Genomic DNA, 19,340 nt, shown 5'->3' with positions numbered 1-19,340 from the left:
GAAGTGTGTAGAAGTTATTTTTCTCTATCTGAGATCTGAGGCTATATTGGTAACGACTGTGTATGGAATAACACACTATCTAATGAGAGACCGCATAGCGTAGGCTGTTTCCCCACTACATTACTTACTAGGCCGTATTGTCTGAAGACGGTCTACTCGCACCCTCGTTCTGCAATGTCCATCACCGCTGGCGGGGGTCTGGATCGCCCACAGCGGAGTACGCGGCCGAAACGGAGTACGTCATGTGGCCATTCTCCAACATGATGGCATATGATTATGAACTAAGGAAGTCTCGATTCTCTATAGCTCTTGAATCTTCTTATGTTGACATAAACTTAAGGGGTTTCTAGATAACCTTGAACCTTGGGACGCGGCTGATCATATCATTCGCCGCAGTGGAATTCGCAGTTCAAAGGCCGTTGTGGTCCCACTATACCCAATAACACCAAAGCACGTGATTCACAACGGTCAAGCTTTCGGTACTGGCGCAGCCGCGTGCCTGGAACTATATTTTAGTGCCATGTGGCTTTCCGGCCAGTGTATGTTCGCTTGGCATCCAATAACCACAGCCAGTGTCATCGAAATGAGTAGGAGAAAACTGAGCAAGAATTCGGCCTATCATACACTAAGAGTAATCTGCTAAACACCTAATTCTGTACCTCACCCTCGGTGTCATGTTATGAATGTTCGATTGAACCCTACCCGCTCGGTAGTTTACCCTAGATAGTGGACCTAGGTAGCTACGCTAAAATGAAGTCAATCGACGTAACATGTATCCACTTCGTTTACGACGCATCCGGTTGAGACCGAGACCACGACCAGGCCTTCCAAGCCTTTTGGTTTCTAGAATAAAACAAGAAAATCCCAATGACGATCCGGAAGTGGGGTCAACCCTGCTCGCTTTCCCACTGGGCAGGTTTGGCAAGGGGCTTCAAAAGCTACTGTGTGAAAGACTCTGCCAACAGTTGATCGACTCATTCCCAGAATAGATTTTTCTTTTCCTCTTAAAAAAGACAGCTCCGTAATAGAAGTCTCTTAATCATAAATCTCTGCCTGGAGTCTCAGTTGTCATCTTGGGCTCAGAAATTGAAAATAATGGTGGTCGTAGTCAAATCCCTCAACTTTAGACTGTCCTATTCTTGACCCATGCGCTGGAAAAGAAGAAGAGAACTAAGTTTAATTCTATGTCATAGAGTTCTTATTGCCAGAGACAATGCCTTTCGGCCATGCGATGCCGTATTACCGTTAATACCTACTCTGGGAGATATTCGGAAGCTGAAAGATCAGCCTTCATTCCCGAGTTCGTTCAGGTATATGCTGAATGCAAGGCAGATTCCATCCAAGACCTAAGCAATGACCTGCAGTTCCCTGCGATTTTCACTAGCATTCGAAAAGAACAGTCTTTAATAAATAGCTTGGGATACTCTTAGGTAACTTTTTGTTCGTTTCGAAGATCGGAGCTTCAATACCTGAACCCCTTCAAGACATGTTGGCTCCAGTTCAGATCTAGGCCGGATCAAAAGAAGGCAGAGAACCGAAGCAAGATCCACCTGGCCAGGCTCAATCTCAGTCCGGAGACAAAATACAGAAAATTTATAACAAAAACAAGTTTCCCATGTAAATTCACCATTACTCGTCTGCCATCTTCTTTTCCCACTTGGTCGCAATTGCGCCTTCCATTCTTTCAACCGTCACGTTCTCTAATTCAATAAGTCACTCATTATTGTTTTCATTCTACACTTTAAATGGCAAATAAAGGAAACGCCAGGCTTTCGATTGTGGAAGATGTTCCCATTCCAAGGCCACTATTGGCAACCGCAAATTTCAATTCACCGTGGGAATTCATAAAATGGGAAAAGTCTCTCCCAAAAAATGACCGAATTCTATATCAAGACGCAGCAAACCAGACACAGCAAGGAGGTCTGAAACGATCTTTCAGCCTGTCTTCTCGGAAAGTTCAAAGACCAAAGCTTGCGTCACGACCCCTAAGCAACCCTCCAGTGTCACCAAGTACGTTCATATCATTGAGGAACCAGGAACAATATAATGTTATCTAACATATCCCTATTTCTAGTATGGGGTGAATTCAAGACCCCAACCTCATTAACGCCGCGATCAGGAAGCTTTGAAAAAGAACCGATAACGCCGATTAAGAATGCAGCACTCAGCCCAACACATCTTAGCGAGACTAGTTCTCATACGTTGCATAGTCGCCAAAGCAGCATTCACGATACATATGAAAAGGCCAAAGCCAGGAGCGTTGCTCTTCATCGCAAATATTGGGTTCGGCTCGCGTTCGAATATGGTCTTTATATACTTCTCATTCTTTTCGTTTACTTTGTCTTGATTGGAGTACCGTTATGGAACGGTGCTGTGTGGTGGCTCTATTGGGTTGTTCGAAACAAGTTTGTAATCCAAGGAGGATATGCAATCACGATTGGACTCGCTGCATTGTCAGTCTCCAAAGCATTTCTTTGTCATAGTGTGTGGGATCGCTGACAAAGTCACTAGGTATGCCTTTTTGCCTCTCTTGATTCTTTTCGAAAAAGACCCCCCTGAAAAGATCGAAGACGCAGACCTCGAGCGAAGTGCCGATAATGCCGAGTCAACCGCCTTGCTCATTCCATGCTACAAGTCCGCCAATATCATTGGACCGACGCTGAAAGCGGCTTTGAAGATATTTCCACCAAAAAATATCTTTGTTATTGCGAATGGAAATTCGGAGACACCTCTCGACAATACGGAGGAGGTGTGTCGTCCGTATGGCGTCAATCATCTTTGGGTTCCAATCGGCTCTAAAATTGTAGCTCAGTTTGCTGGCTGTTATGCTGCAAAGGGATTCGAAAACGTTTTACTCATTGATGACGACTGTGCTCTCCCGCCTAACTTTCCCATCGTCAGCGATCGCCTACAGGGAAAAGTCAAATGCATTGGATATACTATAAAAAGCGTGGGTCCTAACTCCTCGAAGGGGACTTTCTGCCAGCAAGCCCAAGACTTGGAATACAAAATGTCTGGTCTCCAGAGAGCCTTTTTTGGCAAATTAGGCAGCGCCACTTTTCCCCACGGCGCAATTTCAATCTGGAACACAGAATTCCTGAAGAAAACCTTCCACGAGCATCCCGGCTTCTCCGTCTCCGAAAATTGGTTTTTTGGGGATAGTTGTCGTCGTCTCGGGGGACGCATTACCATGTGTTCGTCTGTTTTTGTTGAAACCGAGACTCCATCTTCTGTCTTTTTCAGTGGAAGTGGGAGTCGGGGTGGGTTTGGGGAGATGACTATCTTCCAGCAGCGTTTCAAGCGCTGGAATTTCTTTTTGTTGTCGGCATGTACTACGATATGAAGTATATTCTGACAAGCTGGAAACTTGGCTGGTGGGAGATAGGAGCAAAGCTCTGCGTCTTTCAAGAGGTTTGTCTCTATTTCTTGGAATTCTTCTTAGTTGAATGTTTTCACTAACTCCTTGAATAAAGGTCTACGAAACTCTTATCTATTTGCTCGCTCCGTTTGTTCTGCCTATCTCATTCATTGTGCGCCCTGGCTTCTGCGGCATGCTCCTTGGCGTTACAATCGCGATGTATATCATAAACGTCATTCTGTTCAACGAAATTCACCTTCGTCTGAAGAAAGAGCGCATTGACTGGATCGTGTTGCTTTTTTACTACACGTTTTATAAGATTGCACTGACAGTCATCAACGTTGTCAGCTGTTATTGGTCGCTGTATAAATATGCTCGGTACTTTTCCAAACGTCACCCTAAGGTGATCGAGGACCAAGAAGCGATCCAGGTTGTGCTCAGCCTTGAACAAGATGCGGAATCAATACCCGAAGAGGTTATATTGCCCTTGAATTCTGCTCCAGCAGAAACGGAGCGTGCATACAGGCGATTGACACTGACAAGGGTCGAGCCTGACCCGGACCCCAGATGGCCACTGATGGAGATGAAGCAGATCGGATCCCAAAATAAGCATGCGTCATTATGGATTTAGCAGAACATACAACTAAGTAAATAAGCATAGCATTCGATGAATGGCGTTTCAAACATCAGATATAGTATTCTCTTCAGGATCTTGGCCTCCAGTCTTTCCATACACTCAACCGAGAATTGACTTGGCCGGCTATCCCGCGCTTACTGCACAACAAAGGTAGTGTTTCCCCGAATGTCCTCCGAACTAGTACCAACAAGGACAGTGAAAGTTCCGGGTTCAACGACATACTTCATTCGAGAGTTCCATAGCCCAATGTCCTCAATTCGGATTGGAATCTTGACTGTCTTCGTCTTGCCCGCGGGAATTACGACCTTCTCAAAGCCCTTCAACTGGCGATTGGGTACCACCACGGAGGCAATGTCGTCCGAAATATAGACCTGGACCACCTCTGTTCCGTCCCGACTTGTGTCGGTATTGGTCACGTCGACACTTACGGTGATAGAATTGTCGGACGCAGAAACTTTGCTTCGATCCACACTGACGGAGCCATATTTGAAAGTGGAGTAGCTTTTGCCATAACCGAATGGGTACCACGGAAGAGGGTTGCCGAGAACATATTGGTGCCCGAACACGAGAGTCCCATTACTCATTTCATAGCCCGAGTCACCAATTGAGCGGCCCGAGTTGAGATAATCATAAAAGATCGGAAGGTCTCCGACATAGCGGGGGAAGCTAACCGACAGTTTTCCTGACGGGTTATAGTCGCCGAACAGAACGTCGGCGAGTGCATTGCCGCCTTCTTCGGAAGGATAGAACTGCTGCACCAATGCAGAGGTCGTGTTAGAGAGCCATGTATCTGTGATCGGCTTGCCGCTCGAGAGAACGACAACCGTCGGAACCCCGGTGTCGACGATAGCCCTGATGAGAGGGCCTTGGGCGCCCACCAGTGCAAGGTCGTCCTCGTCAACATGTTCACCGGTGCTAGTGAGACGTTAATTTCTGAAGGGTCGGGAACCATGGATTCCCAAGACAGTGTTTCACTCACGTAGCATTCAAACCCTGCCAGAGCTGACCTTGGTCTCGAGACCAGGTTCCAACAACTACCACGGCTACGTCGGACTTCTTGGCTGCCTCAACCGCCTCGCTAAAACCTGATTCATCGTTACTCCACCTTTCGCATCCTTGGGCATAGTTGATCTGAGCATTGTTGCCCACGGCAGCCTTGATGCCATCTAATGGGGTAACGCCTCGATACTGGCTCTGGTAAACAACGTAGTCACCGTACTACAGGACGGAAATATAGGTCAGTTCCGTTCCGTTTCAGACGAGGGTAGATATAGCCAAAAGGACCAATAGTAAAACAGGATGAACCTACGTTCATAAAGCCATGGGCCATCGGACCAATGACTGCAATGCTGCCTGACTTCTTCAGTGGCAGAGTCGCGTCATGGTTTTCCAACAAGACAATAGACTCTTTGTCCAAATCTCTTGCCAGCTGCTTGGCGTCCGCATTGTTTATCAACTTGTGCCACTGGCTCTCTGGGGCAGCAGGATAAGGGTTTTCAAAGAGACCCATCTCGAACTTGGCACGAAGCAATCTCGACACGGCCGTATTCACAGTCGAAATATCCAGCTTCCCTGACTTAACTAGCTCTGGGATCTTCTGGAAGTTACTGTATAACAATTAGTATCATCATCACAATACCCCAAGAGGGCCACTCCTATACTGACAAGGAACCACCGCCCATTTCAACATCAATGCCAGCAGTCAGAAGCTGCTCAGTTACTGACTCCATATCAAGAGGGCTGCTCTGACACATTTTGAAATAGCTACAAAGTCGGTCACTTCCACCCGCGTCAGTCATGACAAAATAGTCATAGCCCCATTCATTTCGCAGAATTTCTGTCAGCGTATGATAATCGGAAACCGCAGGGATTCCATCATATCTATTAATGATCAGTAAATAAATTCCTCGATGGGAATGCTTTGATTGGAGGCACCCACGAATGATAAGCTGCCATGATAGACCATGCACCGGCATCGATGATAGCCCGCTTAAAGGAAGGCATCCAGCTAGCGCTGTCTTAGTTTTCCGTAATTAAGCAAAGGTTAGAGGGCCCTTACGTTGTGCGCAACTCCCGCTCTCCACCATGGACTGGACCAGTATTCAGTCCCTGTTCAGGGCTACTGAATCCCACGAAGTGCTTGACCATAGCCGAGACGTTCTTGCTCTGTAGGCCCTTGACATAATTGTATCCAATCTCACCAGCGAGGTAGGGGTCTTCGGAGAAGGTTTCTTCGACCTGGAACGTCTCTTGTCAGCAAATCCGTACAGGCAGTACTATATAACTATCGAAGGGCTTAGGCCACTTTACCCGTCCATATCGCAGCTCCCGAGCCAGATCGACCACCGGTGCGAATAGTTGATTGGCACCCAAGGCTTTGGCTTCCTGGGCGATGACCTCACCCATCTTTTGCACGAGCTATAGAATTCTTGTAAGAAACGATTTTGTCAAAAGAGATGTTCTAATTGACTCACATCTCTGTTCCAAGAACAACCGTACGCAATTGGGGAATTAAATATAGTCGCATTGCCAATTAAAAAACCATGTATTCCTAGAGCATGAGGAAACTCTTTAGTACAACTATTAACACCGATTGTGGGCTTCATTGATTGTCTTACCTTCAGTCTGGACAATGGCCGGAATTCCAAGAGTGGTATTTTGAAGCAGATAATCTTGTGCCCTCTTGATGTTCTCAGAAACCCAATCCCAAGGGACGGCATATCCGACTATAATTCAATTAGGGGAGCTCAAATAACATTGCAGATGTTTAATGAACATATGCGCACCGTAAAACATGCCCGCTTTCATCTCCATGTTGGCGACTAGACCGGTGTAGTTGAAAGCTCCCGAGGTGGAGTTCATCCAATTCGTCACATCTCCTAGAATGCTAAAGGAGTTAGCGAGATCTTTCTTCCTGCTCAATCCTGAAAGATTTCGCAGGGACATGCCTTGCATCAACTGAGCCATCTTATCCTCAATTGTCATACGACCCAGCAAGTCCTTGACTCGCTTCTCCACAGGCGCATTGGCATCTTTGTAAAGCGGGGTCTTTGAATTAGAGCTCGAACTTCCAGAGACCAAGGCTGCAAAAAGCTGCGTGAGGAGCAATCCTCCCGACAGCGCGTCAATCCTCATCGTATACAATGAGGGGAGGCAATAGCTCTTCCTCTGATGACTATTCCCAAGCTAGTCCGCCTTCACGGAGATCTACAGAAACAAACCACGGGGAATCCGGGAAAACAGTAAGATCTGCTTTTTCCAAGAACCCCAACGAAGACTCAATGCTCCATATAAGAAGGCAATGTGGTCTGACAATTTCAATCAACCCCGCAGAGCGATTTCACTAGGGCTTTTTTTTGGCGGACTGCACCGCTGCCTCCAACCGCGAGAGCAAATCGGGCATTCGATCGAGATTTAGCTCGAAATCTAATGTCCGCCGGAGATGAACAATCACGGGGAACGGTCTGCCGGTAGCAGGGGGCAGCTCTTCTTACAGCTCCGAATGCAAGTTTCATGCACTAAGACGATAGGGAAACGGAGCAATGCCCCGAGGACCTAGCCGATAATAAACTTGTTTACTCCGAAGTCCTTGTGGAGATCGCGTTTCAGGAATGAGAAGCCGGCAGCGACGGCTCGTTTATGGCAATATTTCGGGCGGGGGAAGCTAAATAGCGGCTAAATGCATGTAGAGGCTGGGGCAGACTAAGACATTCATCCGAGGAGCAGTGTTGCTGGACCGCAATGCAGAACGGAGTTGAACACGACGGTATTGCAGGGGTACTTTTGTCTCCTCTTTTTCCACCTATCAAAACGCACAGTTGCCTCTCTTTTTAAGCGATCATGCAATTTGGTTGACGCCCATTGTGGTTGAGTTTAATGGGCAATTGAGAGTATGTATACTGTCAAAGAGTAGTTGTGGCTGAAGCCGAAGAAAGATAAAAGTGTATAGAAGATGCGAGTGGGGATATAAATTAAAGCGAAAGGCTTGCGACATACAACCCGCCATTCAAAATCCGTGTTGAAAAACGAAACTCGCAAGGGGAGGATATTAGATGCCTAAAAAGAAAATACCCCGCAGAATGCAATGCCAATTACAACCCAGTTATGCCAACAACGAACAAAGAAAGGACCCCGCCCGGAAAAAGCTGAGAGAAGTGAAGAAAATAGAGACATAGTAAGGGAAATGTGTATGTATAAATGGACTGAGTGACTGGGTCACTCTTCATGTACGGGCTTAGAGAAAAAAGGGGTCCTGAACTCCTCTTTCTCCTTGCCGCAATTATGCCCGAGATTGGGAGTTGGCACCAGCGCCATCATGCTGGCCATTGCCGGACTGGGCAGAAGAGCCTTGCTCATGCTGTGGAGTCGCGGTTCCTTGCGTGACTGCACCGCTATCAATATTTTGACTATTGAGGTTCTTTCTCAATGCACCGCCTAGCCACGCGAGCCCACCATTCCAAGAGTCGCTGAAGCTGCGTAGACGCGTCCCTTCTTCGTCTGGCTTGTGCGTCTGAGTGGTGTAAATTTCCGTGGCTAGTGCGGGAGTGGAACGGCGGGCCTCCGTAGGTGGCGTGCCCAGATTTGTTGCCGATTGGAGTCGAGCAGTGGCAATGGTGAGGGGAGTATCGGGGCCATCTCCGTCATCGTGCCTGCCAAGAGGTCCCAAGTCTCCATCATGATAACGAACAGTTGCGTTATCAAACGCACCTTCAAGTTGTCTGCGGCGTCCTTGTTTTCGCCTAAGGCGTTCTTTGAGAGGACTACCTTCGCCCCGTCGTAAAGATTCCGCGACAACAGCACTGAAACCGCCCGAGAGAGTAGGAAGGAGAGGGCCCGGGGAGAAACGATGAGATATGGAATTGCGCAATGCGCGTCGTGATGGTGTTTCAATGGTTGTTTGACTTCTGTCAAGAACATTGGGCTCACCAGCTGCGGCTGGTGTAGATGCTCGTCGAGGCGTAGCAATTTGGTTGTTTGGCAAGTTTTCCTCATGACCAGGGGCAGGAGGGAAACGGAGAAGAACGGTTGATTCCTGTTCAGCATCGTTTTGTACCGGAGGTGTGAAAGGGCGATAAAGCTCAGTGTCGGATTTGGGTGTCTCAAGAGGCGCATCATGAGATTCTACCCACGGATTTGACATGTGAGATGGAGGTCGCAGCGGCGATGCATGATCGGGAGTTGGACCGGAAACAGCCGACTCAGCGGTTAATGAGTCAACAGGGGAAGAAAGGGCAGCAGAGTGAGCGCCTCGGGGAGTGAGCTGATCATCATCAACCCCATCGATGCCGCGACTTAGAAGAGAGCCCGGTGGCGACTGCGTGTCAATATTGTCATCAAACTGAGTTCCGTGGAATACCTTTGGTACTCGTAGCTGCGGAGCGGGAGGAGACATATCGATCCTGTCACGGTATCTTTCCCCGTTTAACAAGCCGATGGCCTCCTCTTCATCTTCAGTTGAGAAGGTAGACTCGTCATCAGCGCGAACCCGACCGCTGGTAATAAAGTAAACCCCAAGGAAAGTCATAAAACATCCCCCAATAAACTTGCCTGCGCGGGAGGCTGACATAGACTCGAAATCACGGTAAAGGACTGCACTCCCAATGATGACTGACAGGGTAAACAGGACAAATTGCGTTGGAATTACTTGAGTGGAATCGAAACGCTGCAGAGCACGGTTGATATAGCGGATCTGCATCAAGGCGCTGGAAACGAGAATGAAGACAAGTAGATAGGTGATGGGAAACGTAATGACATGCCATAGTGTCAATGAGAGCAGGGATGAAACGCCCTTGGTTGACAATGCTGTGTATCCACCTGTTATGTGTGGTCAGCATTCCAAATTATCGTAGCATATAAACCAGCTCCCGGAGTTGTCAGACTTACCAAACAGTGCCACCAGGCCTACATCAATGAGGATTGACCGCGGGCCATATTGGAAGCTCGCCCACATGAGACCAATGATCAAAGCCATTGTGAGGCCGAAATATAGCTCAAATTCCCAGCGAGTGATCATTCGCCAGATCTCTTCAGGGCCGATCTTGTCTTCAGAAGACTTGGCGCTGAGTACAACAACAACAGCGCCGGCAATCGATATCAGCACGCCCCAGAAGTCCCGTTGCCTGAACTTCTCCTTGAGCAAGCACGGGGCAATAATGCAGTTGGATATTAACGCAACAACTCCCAGAGGAGAAACAATAGATGCCGGCGCGAAGCCATATGCCATGAAGTTGCCTGTTTCACCGAGACACATGAGAATGATGCCCACCCACCAGTAGGGAGACCGAAGATACGATTTGCGGTTCCCATAAAGCTCCGGTCGGGCAGTGGCATCGGATGTAAAAGAATCGCGCTGACTATCGCGTGACTCCAAGGCCCCATTTCTCCCTCTTGGTGGCTCATCTTCTTCATCGCGATAAGCCTGAAATTCTTGGTCTCCGTTCTGCCGACGCCGGTCGCGCGACGTTCCCCGCGAAGTAACATTATAGCCGTCGCCAACAGTCCCATATGGATTTGTAGTATCCGCCCCGGAATGGACCCGTCTCCCGTCGGCTTCCTTCTTAAGCTTCTCCTGCTCCCATTCTCGTGCGATTCGAATGTGCGCGTAGCGTTGGATGTTAAGTGCAAGCGAAATCAAGACATTGCCGATCAACGCGGTCACGATACCGATCAAGGACGACCACTCACCCTCTTTGCTGCCCTCCTCACCATTGGGATGAGGAAATGGCTGGGAAGTGGCGGTCAGGAGGGCGGACTGAGCATGAAATGAAGAAGAGGCGAGATACGGGGTTGCGGCCGAGGGAGCGATCGTCGCGGACACAAGAGAAGTAAGCAAGCCCGCCACCAGGGGCTGCTGAGAGGAGTCCATCGGGTCTCGTAGGGAGCAACACGGCGACACGAAAAGAGACAAGCACAAACGTGCGGTCGCATGCGCCGAAGGGGAATCGGCGACCCGACCGAAATCCTCCTAAGCCGTAGTATTCAGTTCGAGCTGGCTCAGATAAGGGCGGCAAGGTTGGAAATGGATACTGAGCATTTCACCACGCGACAGCCAGCATTCTGATCTGATAAGACAAGGATATCCGGATTGACCGTCACCACCAACGGCGCCTCCAGTCGCGTATTGAAGGGTGGAAGGTGGTGTGAAAGGTGAATGGAAGTCGACGGCAAGCAGCTCGCGAGCGGAGAGAAATGCTATGTCAGCAGCGACGTTCACTGATAAGTCGGTTAACCGCTCAGTCCAGAGTTACTTGACAGTTAGTCGTTTACTAGTGCCGTTTAGTGTCCTCCTTACTCCTCTCAGCACTTTCACCCTCACCCTCAGACCTCAACTGAGCCCGCACTCGACCCTCCTTTCAAGTGAGAAAGGGTGGGCAACTGCAGCTCTGTGGCAGATAGAATCATCCTGGGCCCGACATGGTCAGAGTTCCTTTGGATCGCCCTTTGTGCTATTGGTAGCTCGGGCTCATTCAGCAGTGATCGCCCGGCTGTTGGACGTCATCTAACAGCCCCCAGGAGGAGGGGCACATTCCACAGCAGCATACGCAAGGAGTGACGCCATGCACTGCTTGTTTGACCCGTGCGGTCGGACACGATACAAACTCGCCCTCGGGGCATCTCTCGGGTGGGCGCGGTCTAACATGGACAAACATGACACATAGTTCACAGTTCCTCTGTAACTGAGCACACCGTACCTGGAATCAAACGAGGAGCATAGCTATTAGTGTGTTTGACTACAGGGTAAAACATACTCTCTATCTTGATCTGCCTAGGAGAAAAGGGGGGGGGGGGTTGTGCCTGGGTCCTGTAACTGGCAAGTGGTCACTCTACTACATTCCTGTTTCACAATTCTACTTTTTACTTTGGGAACTTCTACATGATAGGAGGAAGCAGTTCTTGATTATCCTGTTGATTATCTACTTGGTGTTGGTTACAATTAGGGGCCCCATAGACTGGCCCCATCAATTCCCCACAGATTGGAAATGCCCGGGGTATGTTAATCCCGAGGGCGTCTCTGCCTATAAAGGAGGATGCTATAATAACAAGGCACCGATAAGACATTAAGATACACCCTTTTTGGGAACAGGGTGAGCTACGTGTTAGTATCAGCGCAGGTCTCTTACCGCGATGCTTCCGACGTGCCTCGCCCGGCCTTCAGGGCCGGCAGCAGGTCATGGACAAATCCACTGTGTCTCCTCGTCTTGGAGATATCCTTCAAAGTACGAGAAAAATCACGATAGCTATTTCCTAGGGAAGAAGGGGCACCGTATGGGCACGGGAATATACAAGGATCGGAGTGTTTGTCGTTTCTAAGTTCAGTCAACTTTGGTTTCCTCGGTTTTCTTGACCTTTTCTCTCCTCCGTAAGAGCGAAATCATTCCTACTACGGTTGATTTCTCAGGCCTCACCAAAACCCGAACAAGACAGTCGGAAAGCTACTCTGGGTGGCATAAATTAGTTTGTAATTTCTTCGGAATCAATATAAATTTAAGGCATCATCTAGTACTTATTGCTGATGTCGGGGCTAGACTGGGCGTTCCGTGGATCACGCAGCGCAAATGGTTCTAGTCTGAGGGGAACAAACGCTGCCGCTGCCAAAATCAGCCTACTTTTAAAAAGAGGAAGGGAGAATGAACAAGTATTTCATATTTGCGGTCGCATATCTCGTTCGAAGAAATAATTTCTTTCTCCCTCAAATCTCCCTCTCGAGTTTCATCATGAGGATTCAACCGTTGTTGATCATAGCCCTCCAGCTTTATGGGAGGGCTTTCGGAAACCCTTCATACGTCACGAGCGACACTCATTTCTACGGGCTGTCACCCCCAATTTATCCATCACGTACGGAGCTGTGTATCTCGTAAATGAGGGAAGTTGTTGCTGACCCAACAGTAGCTAGGGGAACTGGAAGAGGGGAGTGGGCTGCAGCGTACGAAAAGGCAAAAGAATTTGTCGCCAAACTAACTCTAGTAGAGAAGGTCAATTTAACTTCTGGGGCTAGCTTGGAGATTGTTAGCAATGGTTGCTCGGGAAATATCCAACCAATTGAGCGTCTGGGGTTTCCAGGCATATGTGTGACTGACGCAGGTCAGGGCATGGTAAGTCTTCGATTGTCCTATTTATTTGGATAGCACTCAGCGTCCTGGAATCTTGAAGAGAAACTCGGACTTCGTGAATGGCTGGTCCAGTGGTTTACACGTCGGGGCAAGGTATGGTGCGGTTAAAAGCCTTTGGCAGGAGATTTTATTCACACTTCTTTCTCAGCTGGAATAAAGGCCTAGCCCGCGAAAGGGCTGTTCATCTTGGGACGGAGTTCCGTGTCAAGGGCGCCAATATGATGTTGGGTCCTGTCGTTGGCCCTATGGGTCGCATAGCGACTGGTGGACGAGTGTGGGAGACTTTTTCCGTGGACCCTCACCTAGCAGGAAAGCTTGTCTATGAAACAGTATACGGCGTTCAATCTGTTGGTGTTGCAGCTTCTACAAAGGCATGGTTGACTCCCTTAAACAATTGGAGCCCTTTGTTCTGACTCATTCTGTTTCCCTGAAGCACTTCGTTGGAAATGAACAAGAGACAAACCGGATGCCATTGACGAATTCTGACGGCCAATATGTTCAATCAATATCCAGTAATATTGATGATAAAACCCTTCATGAGTATTACCTATGGCCGTTCATGGATGCTCTTGCTGCCGGTACGGCTAGTATCATGTGTAGCTACAACCGGGTTAACAACTCATACGGGTGCCAAAACAGCAAGCTCCTGAACGGGATTCTAAAAAGAGAGCTTGGTTTCCAAGGATATGTCATCTCTGACTGGACCGCACAGCATGCGGGTGTGGCAACGGCCAATGCTGGTCTAGATGTCGCCATGCCAGTCGGAGAATTCTGGATGTCAAATCTCACCAAGGCTGTAAGGAACGGAACTGTTTCAAGGTCTAGATTGAATGACATGGTGACAAGGTATTTGGCTATTATGATTTGACTTTCTATTCTGCATTTGTCAAATCTCACTGATGAATCTGCTTCTGATAGAGTCATGGCCACTTGGTACTATCTGAACCAGAATGATACAATCAAGCGTCCTGGAGTGGGTATTCCTAGGAGGCTCGATACTCCTCATACGGTGGTTAGTGCTTTGACATCAAATTCGAAAGGAACTCTCCTTCAAAGCGCCATCGAGGGTCATGTTCTAGTGAAAAATGTCAACAACGCTCTCCCTATCAAGGGACCTCGAATGATTTCTGTTTTTGGTTATGATGCTCCTGCGCCAAACACCTTAGACTTTTCTTCTGCAGTCTATACCAGCACGCCTCTCTACGTCAACTACACTATGTGGTGTGCGGATGGTTCTGGCTCAAATAATCCACCCTATATTGACGCTCCTATTGATGCCCTAAAGAGACAGGCTCGACAGGACAACACTCAAATTGCATGGGACTTCGTCTCGCAAGATCCAAGCATAGATCCCGCCACCGAAGTCTGCTTAGTCTTCATCAATGCTTATGCTATGGAAGGAGCAGACCGCAAAGGTCTCCGAGATAATTATAGCGATACCCTGGTGAGTAATGTTGCCGCCAAGTGCAACAATACTATTGTCATAGTACACAACTCTGGAATTCGGCTGGTAGACTCATTCATTGAGAACCCAAATGTCACCGCTCTTATATTCGCCCACATGCCTGGACAAGATGCCGGTCAGGCTTTGGTCAACCTATTATATGGCCTCTCTAACTCGTTCGGACGACTACCTTATACCGTAGCCAAGAAAGAGAGTGACTATGGTGGCTTGCTATATCCAGCAGAGCCACAGGGACAATACTTGCTCTTCCCTCAGTCTGATTACAAGGAAGGATCTTACGTTGACTACCGGGCATTCGACCACTGGAACATCACGCCGAGGTACGAGTTCGGATTTGGGTTAACCTACACAAGTTTCGAATACTCGAACTTGAATATCGAATTAAGCCAGAGAGAGTCACTCTCCCCGTTTCCTCCAACCTCAGAGATCCAGCAAGGTGGTAACGTGAACCTTTGGACAAACATAGCCACCATTTCAGTCACAGTGGAGAATACGGGACCAGCTGACGGTGATGAGGTGGCTCAACTGTACATAGGCATTCCCAATGCGCCTGTGCGCCAGCTCCGTGGTTTTGAGAAAGTCAGCATCGATGCTGGTAAAAGAACTCTACTCAATTTCTCTTTAACCAGGCGTGACTTGAGTGTATGGGATGCCATTCACCAAGCCTGGCACTTGCAGAGAGGCAACTACAAAGTATATGTCGGTCGATCCAGCCGTGATCTCCCTCTTGCGGGATCTTTTTCGATATAAATCGACTTTTCATTATGCATAGATCTTCTGGATTTTTTTAATGGTTCGTCGCGTCAGCCAGCAGATCAGTTAGACGGCAGATTGATAAGTCTTATTGTACAGAATTCAAAATGAAATAACATGTCGTATCACCTCCGAGCCTTTTTCTTCTCTGGTCTCTGTTCTTCTTCGTCGCTTAATTCTGCATAGATCGGCTTGGGTTGCGTCTCCTGGTAGGCCCGGGTAAAGATAGGATCTTTCTCGGCCTTTTCTGCGTATTTCAGGAGAGCCTCGCGAGGGTCTTCATCACGCATCGAGCTGAGAGGAATATTTTCCCGAATATGTTTCTCATCGGGCTGGGACTTAGCAAAGGGGGTGACTTGCGGCAAGTGTGGTCGACGCGGATCTCGAGAGCGACCAGATGCTGTTAATCCTATGGTAGGATGGCGTGCCGCAAAAGTGGCAGAGCTATAATGTGGTACACCGCTCGAGTTGACAACCACTGAATCGCCCGCGAGTCCTGAGTCCAAACCTGTGGTGAATGATGGGTTGTCATCCACATGGCGACGCTTGGGTGCCTTCGACATAACCAATGCCGCTCCTTTTTGGGACATTGTCGGATTATAGAGGACGTGGGTTTCAGAATTGGCAGAGCCTGTTAGAATTTGGTTCAATTTTTCGTGCCACAGAACAGTAATCAATGGTGATCCTGGAGTAACAGGAGTGACCAATTCTGGCTTCAGCGTAGCTGGATTGAGTATATGTAGGTGGCCAGTCTCAGAACCCACAATCACATTCGCAGAGCTTGGTGAAAATTGGATATTGGATGTGGAATACCGCGAGGTCGAGGTGTGCGTTACTGTGGTCACCGGAGTTTTGAACTTTCTTGTGTCCCACAATTTGATTGTATCATCTCCACCTCTGGTAATCACCAGACGCCCATCGGCGCTGATATCCAGCCCACTGGTCCATGTATCCCGGGCGTGTGCTTCGCGGACTTCTGCGCTAGGCCGAGTAAAAGGCCCATTGCCGCTCCACATCACTAAGCTTCCATCAAGGGCCGCCGCAACCAAAATATTCGACCCTCCTTGTTTTGGAGAGCCCCAGGCGACGGCAGTCATCTTGGTCCGACCAGCAGACCCAGCAGCTCTTGATTTATGCATTATCACCTCCTTCTGCGAGCGACCCACATTGGCATCCCAGATGCGCACTGTGCTATCAGATCCAGCTGTAGCGCATAAGTTTTCGTCAAAAGGACACCAAACACCACTAGACACCTCCGATATATGGCCCTTGGTGTTGTGAAGATCTCGCAGGTACATATCGCCTTTCACAAATTCTGTTATAGTATCACCATCGCGACTGAGAATTCTGGGTTGTGCGGTGGCAGGTACGACCAGGACATGGCTTGGAGATAGTGGATTGAACCCAACGTAATGAATGGCATGGGTGTCTTGCGCGGCAGAATGCTTCTTCACAGAGGGATCGACGGATTTAAATGCTCGGATGGTGGAGGGAGTCATGGAAGCAAAGTCGTGAAGCTTCACAGTGCAATCGGTAGAACCTGTGATCAGTCGCGCTCCGGACGGATCGACTGTCATTGTCGTCACGGCGCGCTCATGGGTTTTGAGCACCAGTTCATGCGACACGGGGAATTCATCCTCGTCGTCTGAATCATCGGAGTCATCAGAATCATCCTCGGAGTCCTCGTCGTTACTTTGAGGTTTTTCTGCTTTCTTCTCTGTCGCTGGAAGGCTAGTGGCCTCTGTTTCCAGCTTCCTTTCGCCATCTGCAGGCGATTTCGCTACTGCAACTTCAGCTCGCTTAGAACGATTGACTTGGGACTCAACGTCGACTGTTTTCTCCTGTTTCCCGAAACCGGAGGGGAAGAACTTCTTGAATGCTTCCTCATCAAACCCATCCATTTTTGAGGTGTAAATGCTGTAAATGCAATGAACTTCCGAAGAGCTTGCGCGCGGCGCCCAACTGGAGATAAGGATGCTCGTTTGCAGTGTTTGCATGTCAGCTGATAGCAGTCCGGCGCCAGTGAAGTGAAGCCCCGATAACTAGGCATACGGTTATCGAATGTAGGTTCAAGAAACCCGAACATTCAAATCAATTCCCGTTTGCATCACGTTAATTCGCGTTGGAAATGGCATCGGGGATTACTTAAATACTACAGTCATGTTACCGCTACAAGGGAAGTGCGAGTTTCAGGATTCTAGGAGTATCAATGTATGCCCTCCCCATAGATCATGGGTTCCATTAAAATACACATCTCAAGCCCAGACGAGATTGCTAGTGCAGATGCTATCCCAAGCCGAGTCGATTTCATGCTTACAAGTACAGTCCCTCGACAGGGCCACCATCCTGCTTGGTCTTCATGATGCGCTCACGAGCTGCGCGGAAGTCATCCATCTGCACCCGCATACGACGCTCACGCAGAGCCATCAAACCAGCCTCAGTACAGATCGCACGAATATCCGCGCCAGAGAGGTCATCCTTCTGGTTAATGAACTCGTCCAGATCGACATCATCGCCAAGGGACATCTTCGATGTGTGCAGAGTGAAAATCTTCTTCTTGGTGTTTTCTGGGGACGAAACAGGTCAGCGACTGGGTATCTAGACTGAATAACATTCGGTGTACTTACGGTCGGGGTTCTCGAAAAGAATCTTTCGGTCAATACGGCCAGGTCGAATAAGAGCTGGATCCAGTGTTTCGATCTTGTTGGTAGCCATGATGACCTTCACATCGCCACGGTCGTCGAATCCATCAAGCTGGTTCAGCAACTCCAGCATGGTACGCTGGATCTCCCTTTCACCGCCAGACGTAGAATCATAACGCTTGGTGCCGATGGCATCAATCTCATCGATGAAGACAATGGATGGCGCGTGCTCGGCAGCGACCTGGAAAATCTGGCGAACGAGACGCGGGCCATCACCGAGGTATTTCTGAATCAGCTCACTGCCGACAATGCGGAGGAAAGTCGCACTTGTCTGGTTCGCAACAGCCTTGGCCAGTAGCGTCTTTCCGGTTCCAGGAGCACCGTAGAGAATGACACCCTTCGGTGGCTTAATACCCATCTCCTCGTACAACTCAGGGTGTAGTAGCGGCAGCTCGACCGCCTCTCGGACTTCTTGAATCTGTGATTCCAGACCACCAATGTCGGCATAGGATTCGGTGGGGGCCTTATCCAGCTTCATCACAGACACCAAAGGATCGGATTCCTCCGTCAACACACCGACGACTGAAACGGATTTGTGATGTAACAAAATGCTAGCGCCGGGCTCGAGGAGATCCTTATCGACGAATGACATGATAGATACGTAGTATTCCGGGCCAGTGGCACTGGAAACTATCGCATGGTCATCGTCAATGAGCTCCTCCAGGTTGCCCACCCCCATGGGGCTGCCTCGCATATCATCGACACGACTCCGCTCATCTGCATTCCGATCCATCATGTCGGGGTCCTCTCGGCTGACGGGGCCCTGCGTTGCCTGGGCCTTGGCCTTGCGAAGCCGTTCCATGTTCTCGACATATTCCTCTTCTAACAATAGGTGGTCGTGGACGCGCTGCATTCGGAGGTATCGCAGTTTACACCTTGAGGTAGGGAAAATATCTGGAAGCTTCGAGGCAGTGCTGGGACCGGCGGCCTTACGCTTCTTTCGTCCAATGCGGGTCGTCGGTGGTGGAGGGGGTTCATATCTGGGCTTGTCCTTCTGCAAGAACAGTCTCAGCTCGAGTCATCCATTCAACCAGAATCAAACTGCATCATACCTTCTTGTCCTTGTCATCACGTCCATCGCCACCGGGGCCACCGCCCATATTAGACTGCTGGTTACCCTGTTCAATTATCTGTCAGCAAGGCCATCCAAAGGCAAGATATGTTCAACCAGGTCGCATCACTGACCATGTTTGTAAGCCAGCGACAGAGGCACTGTCAGGGTCTAAAGGGCAAATCTCCAAGCGAGGATGCAATCTAGCTTCGACTAGAGCTTTGTGAAGGTCTTTAGAATGCCGAGCAGAGATGGAGTTTGAAG

At 49.0% G+C, this 19,340-nt stretch overlaps 6 protein-coding genes across 6 annotated transcripts; 2 read left to right on the top strand and 4 right to left on the bottom strand.

Annotated features, from left to right (window-relative positions):
* Positions 1-1,745: 1,745 nt before the first annotated feature.
* Positions 1,746-3,989, top strand: N7462_003438 (uncharacterized protein; the record flags this gene model as incomplete). Its single annotated transcript, XM_057075164.1, is given in 5 exon segments — positions 1,746-2,010; positions 2,075-2,453; positions 2,512-3,232; positions 3,244-3,411; positions 3,474-3,989. 5 exon segments carry the CDS (start codon positions 1,746-1,748, stop codon positions 3,987-3,989), a joined length of 2,049 nt encoding a protein of 682 aa, XP_056934669.1.
* A 140-nt stretch (positions 3,990-4,129) lies between these two features.
* N7462_003437 (uncharacterized protein) lies at positions 4,130-7,130 on the bottom strand (the record flags this gene model as incomplete). Its single annotated transcript, XM_057075163.1, has 10 exons — positions 4,130-4,910; positions 4,975-5,213; positions 5,305-5,602; positions 5,661-5,876; positions 5,935-6,003; positions 6,055-6,233; positions 6,306-6,413; positions 6,470-6,546; positions 6,614-6,721; positions 6,782-7,130. 10 exons carry the CDS (start codon positions 7,128-7,130, stop codon positions 4,130-4,132), a joined length of 2,424 nt encoding a protein of 807 aa, XP_056934668.1.
* A 1,144-nt stretch (positions 7,131-8,274) lies between these two features.
* On the bottom strand, positions 8,275-10,860 carry N7462_003436 (DUF803 domain membrane protein; the record flags this gene model as incomplete). Its single annotated transcript, XM_057075162.1, has 2 exons — positions 8,275-9,809; positions 9,879-10,860. The coding sequence occupies 2 exons, from the start codon at positions 10,858-10,860 to the stop codon at positions 8,275-8,277; spliced, it is 2,517 nt and encodes an 838-aa protein (XP_056934667.1).
* A 1,849-nt stretch (positions 10,861-12,709) lies between these two features.
* Positions 12,710-15,320, top strand: N7462_003435 (beta-glucosidase; the record flags this gene model as incomplete). Its single annotated transcript, XM_057075161.1, has 7 exons — positions 12,710-12,830; positions 12,889-12,918; positions 12,963-13,087; positions 13,146-13,198; positions 13,254-13,452; positions 13,539-13,951; positions 14,024-15,320. The coding sequence occupies 7 exons, from the start codon at positions 12,710-12,712 to the stop codon at positions 15,318-15,320; spliced, it is 2,238 nt and encodes a 745-aa protein (XP_056934666.1).
* Positions 15,321-15,448: 128 nt separating this feature from the next.
* N7462_003434 (WD40 repeat domain-containing protein) lies at positions 15,449-17,224 on the bottom strand (the record flags this gene model as incomplete). Its single annotated transcript, XM_057075160.1, has 1 exon — positions 15,449-17,224. One exon carries the CDS (start codon positions 17,222-17,224, stop codon positions 15,449-15,451), a length of 1,776 nt encoding a protein of 591 aa, XP_056934665.1.
* A 412-nt stretch (positions 17,225-17,636) lies between these two features.
* Positions 17,637-19,213, bottom strand: N7462_003433 (proteasome regulatory particle base subunit RPT2; the record flags this gene model as incomplete). Its single annotated transcript, XM_057075159.1, has 4 exons — positions 17,637-17,890; positions 17,951-19,019; positions 19,078-19,143; positions 19,211-19,213. The coding sequence occupies 4 exons, from the start codon at positions 19,211-19,213 to the stop codon at positions 17,637-17,639; spliced, it is 1,392 nt and encodes a 463-aa protein (XP_056934664.1).
* Between the last annotated feature and the right edge of the window lie 127 nt (positions 19,214-19,340).

The sequence above is a fragment of the Penicillium macrosclerotiorum genome (genome assembly GCF_028827735.1).
Source record: "Penicillium macrosclerotiorum strain IBT 26536 chromosome Unknown utg000003l_segment0_segment0, whole genome shotgun sequence".
Classification (NCBI taxonomy): Eukaryota; Fungi; Ascomycota; class Eurotiomycetes; order Eurotiales; family Aspergillaceae; genus Penicillium; species Penicillium macrosclerotiorum.
Note: the sequence above shows the minus strand (reverse complement) of the source record. Positions and strands in the feature narration are given on the sequence as shown.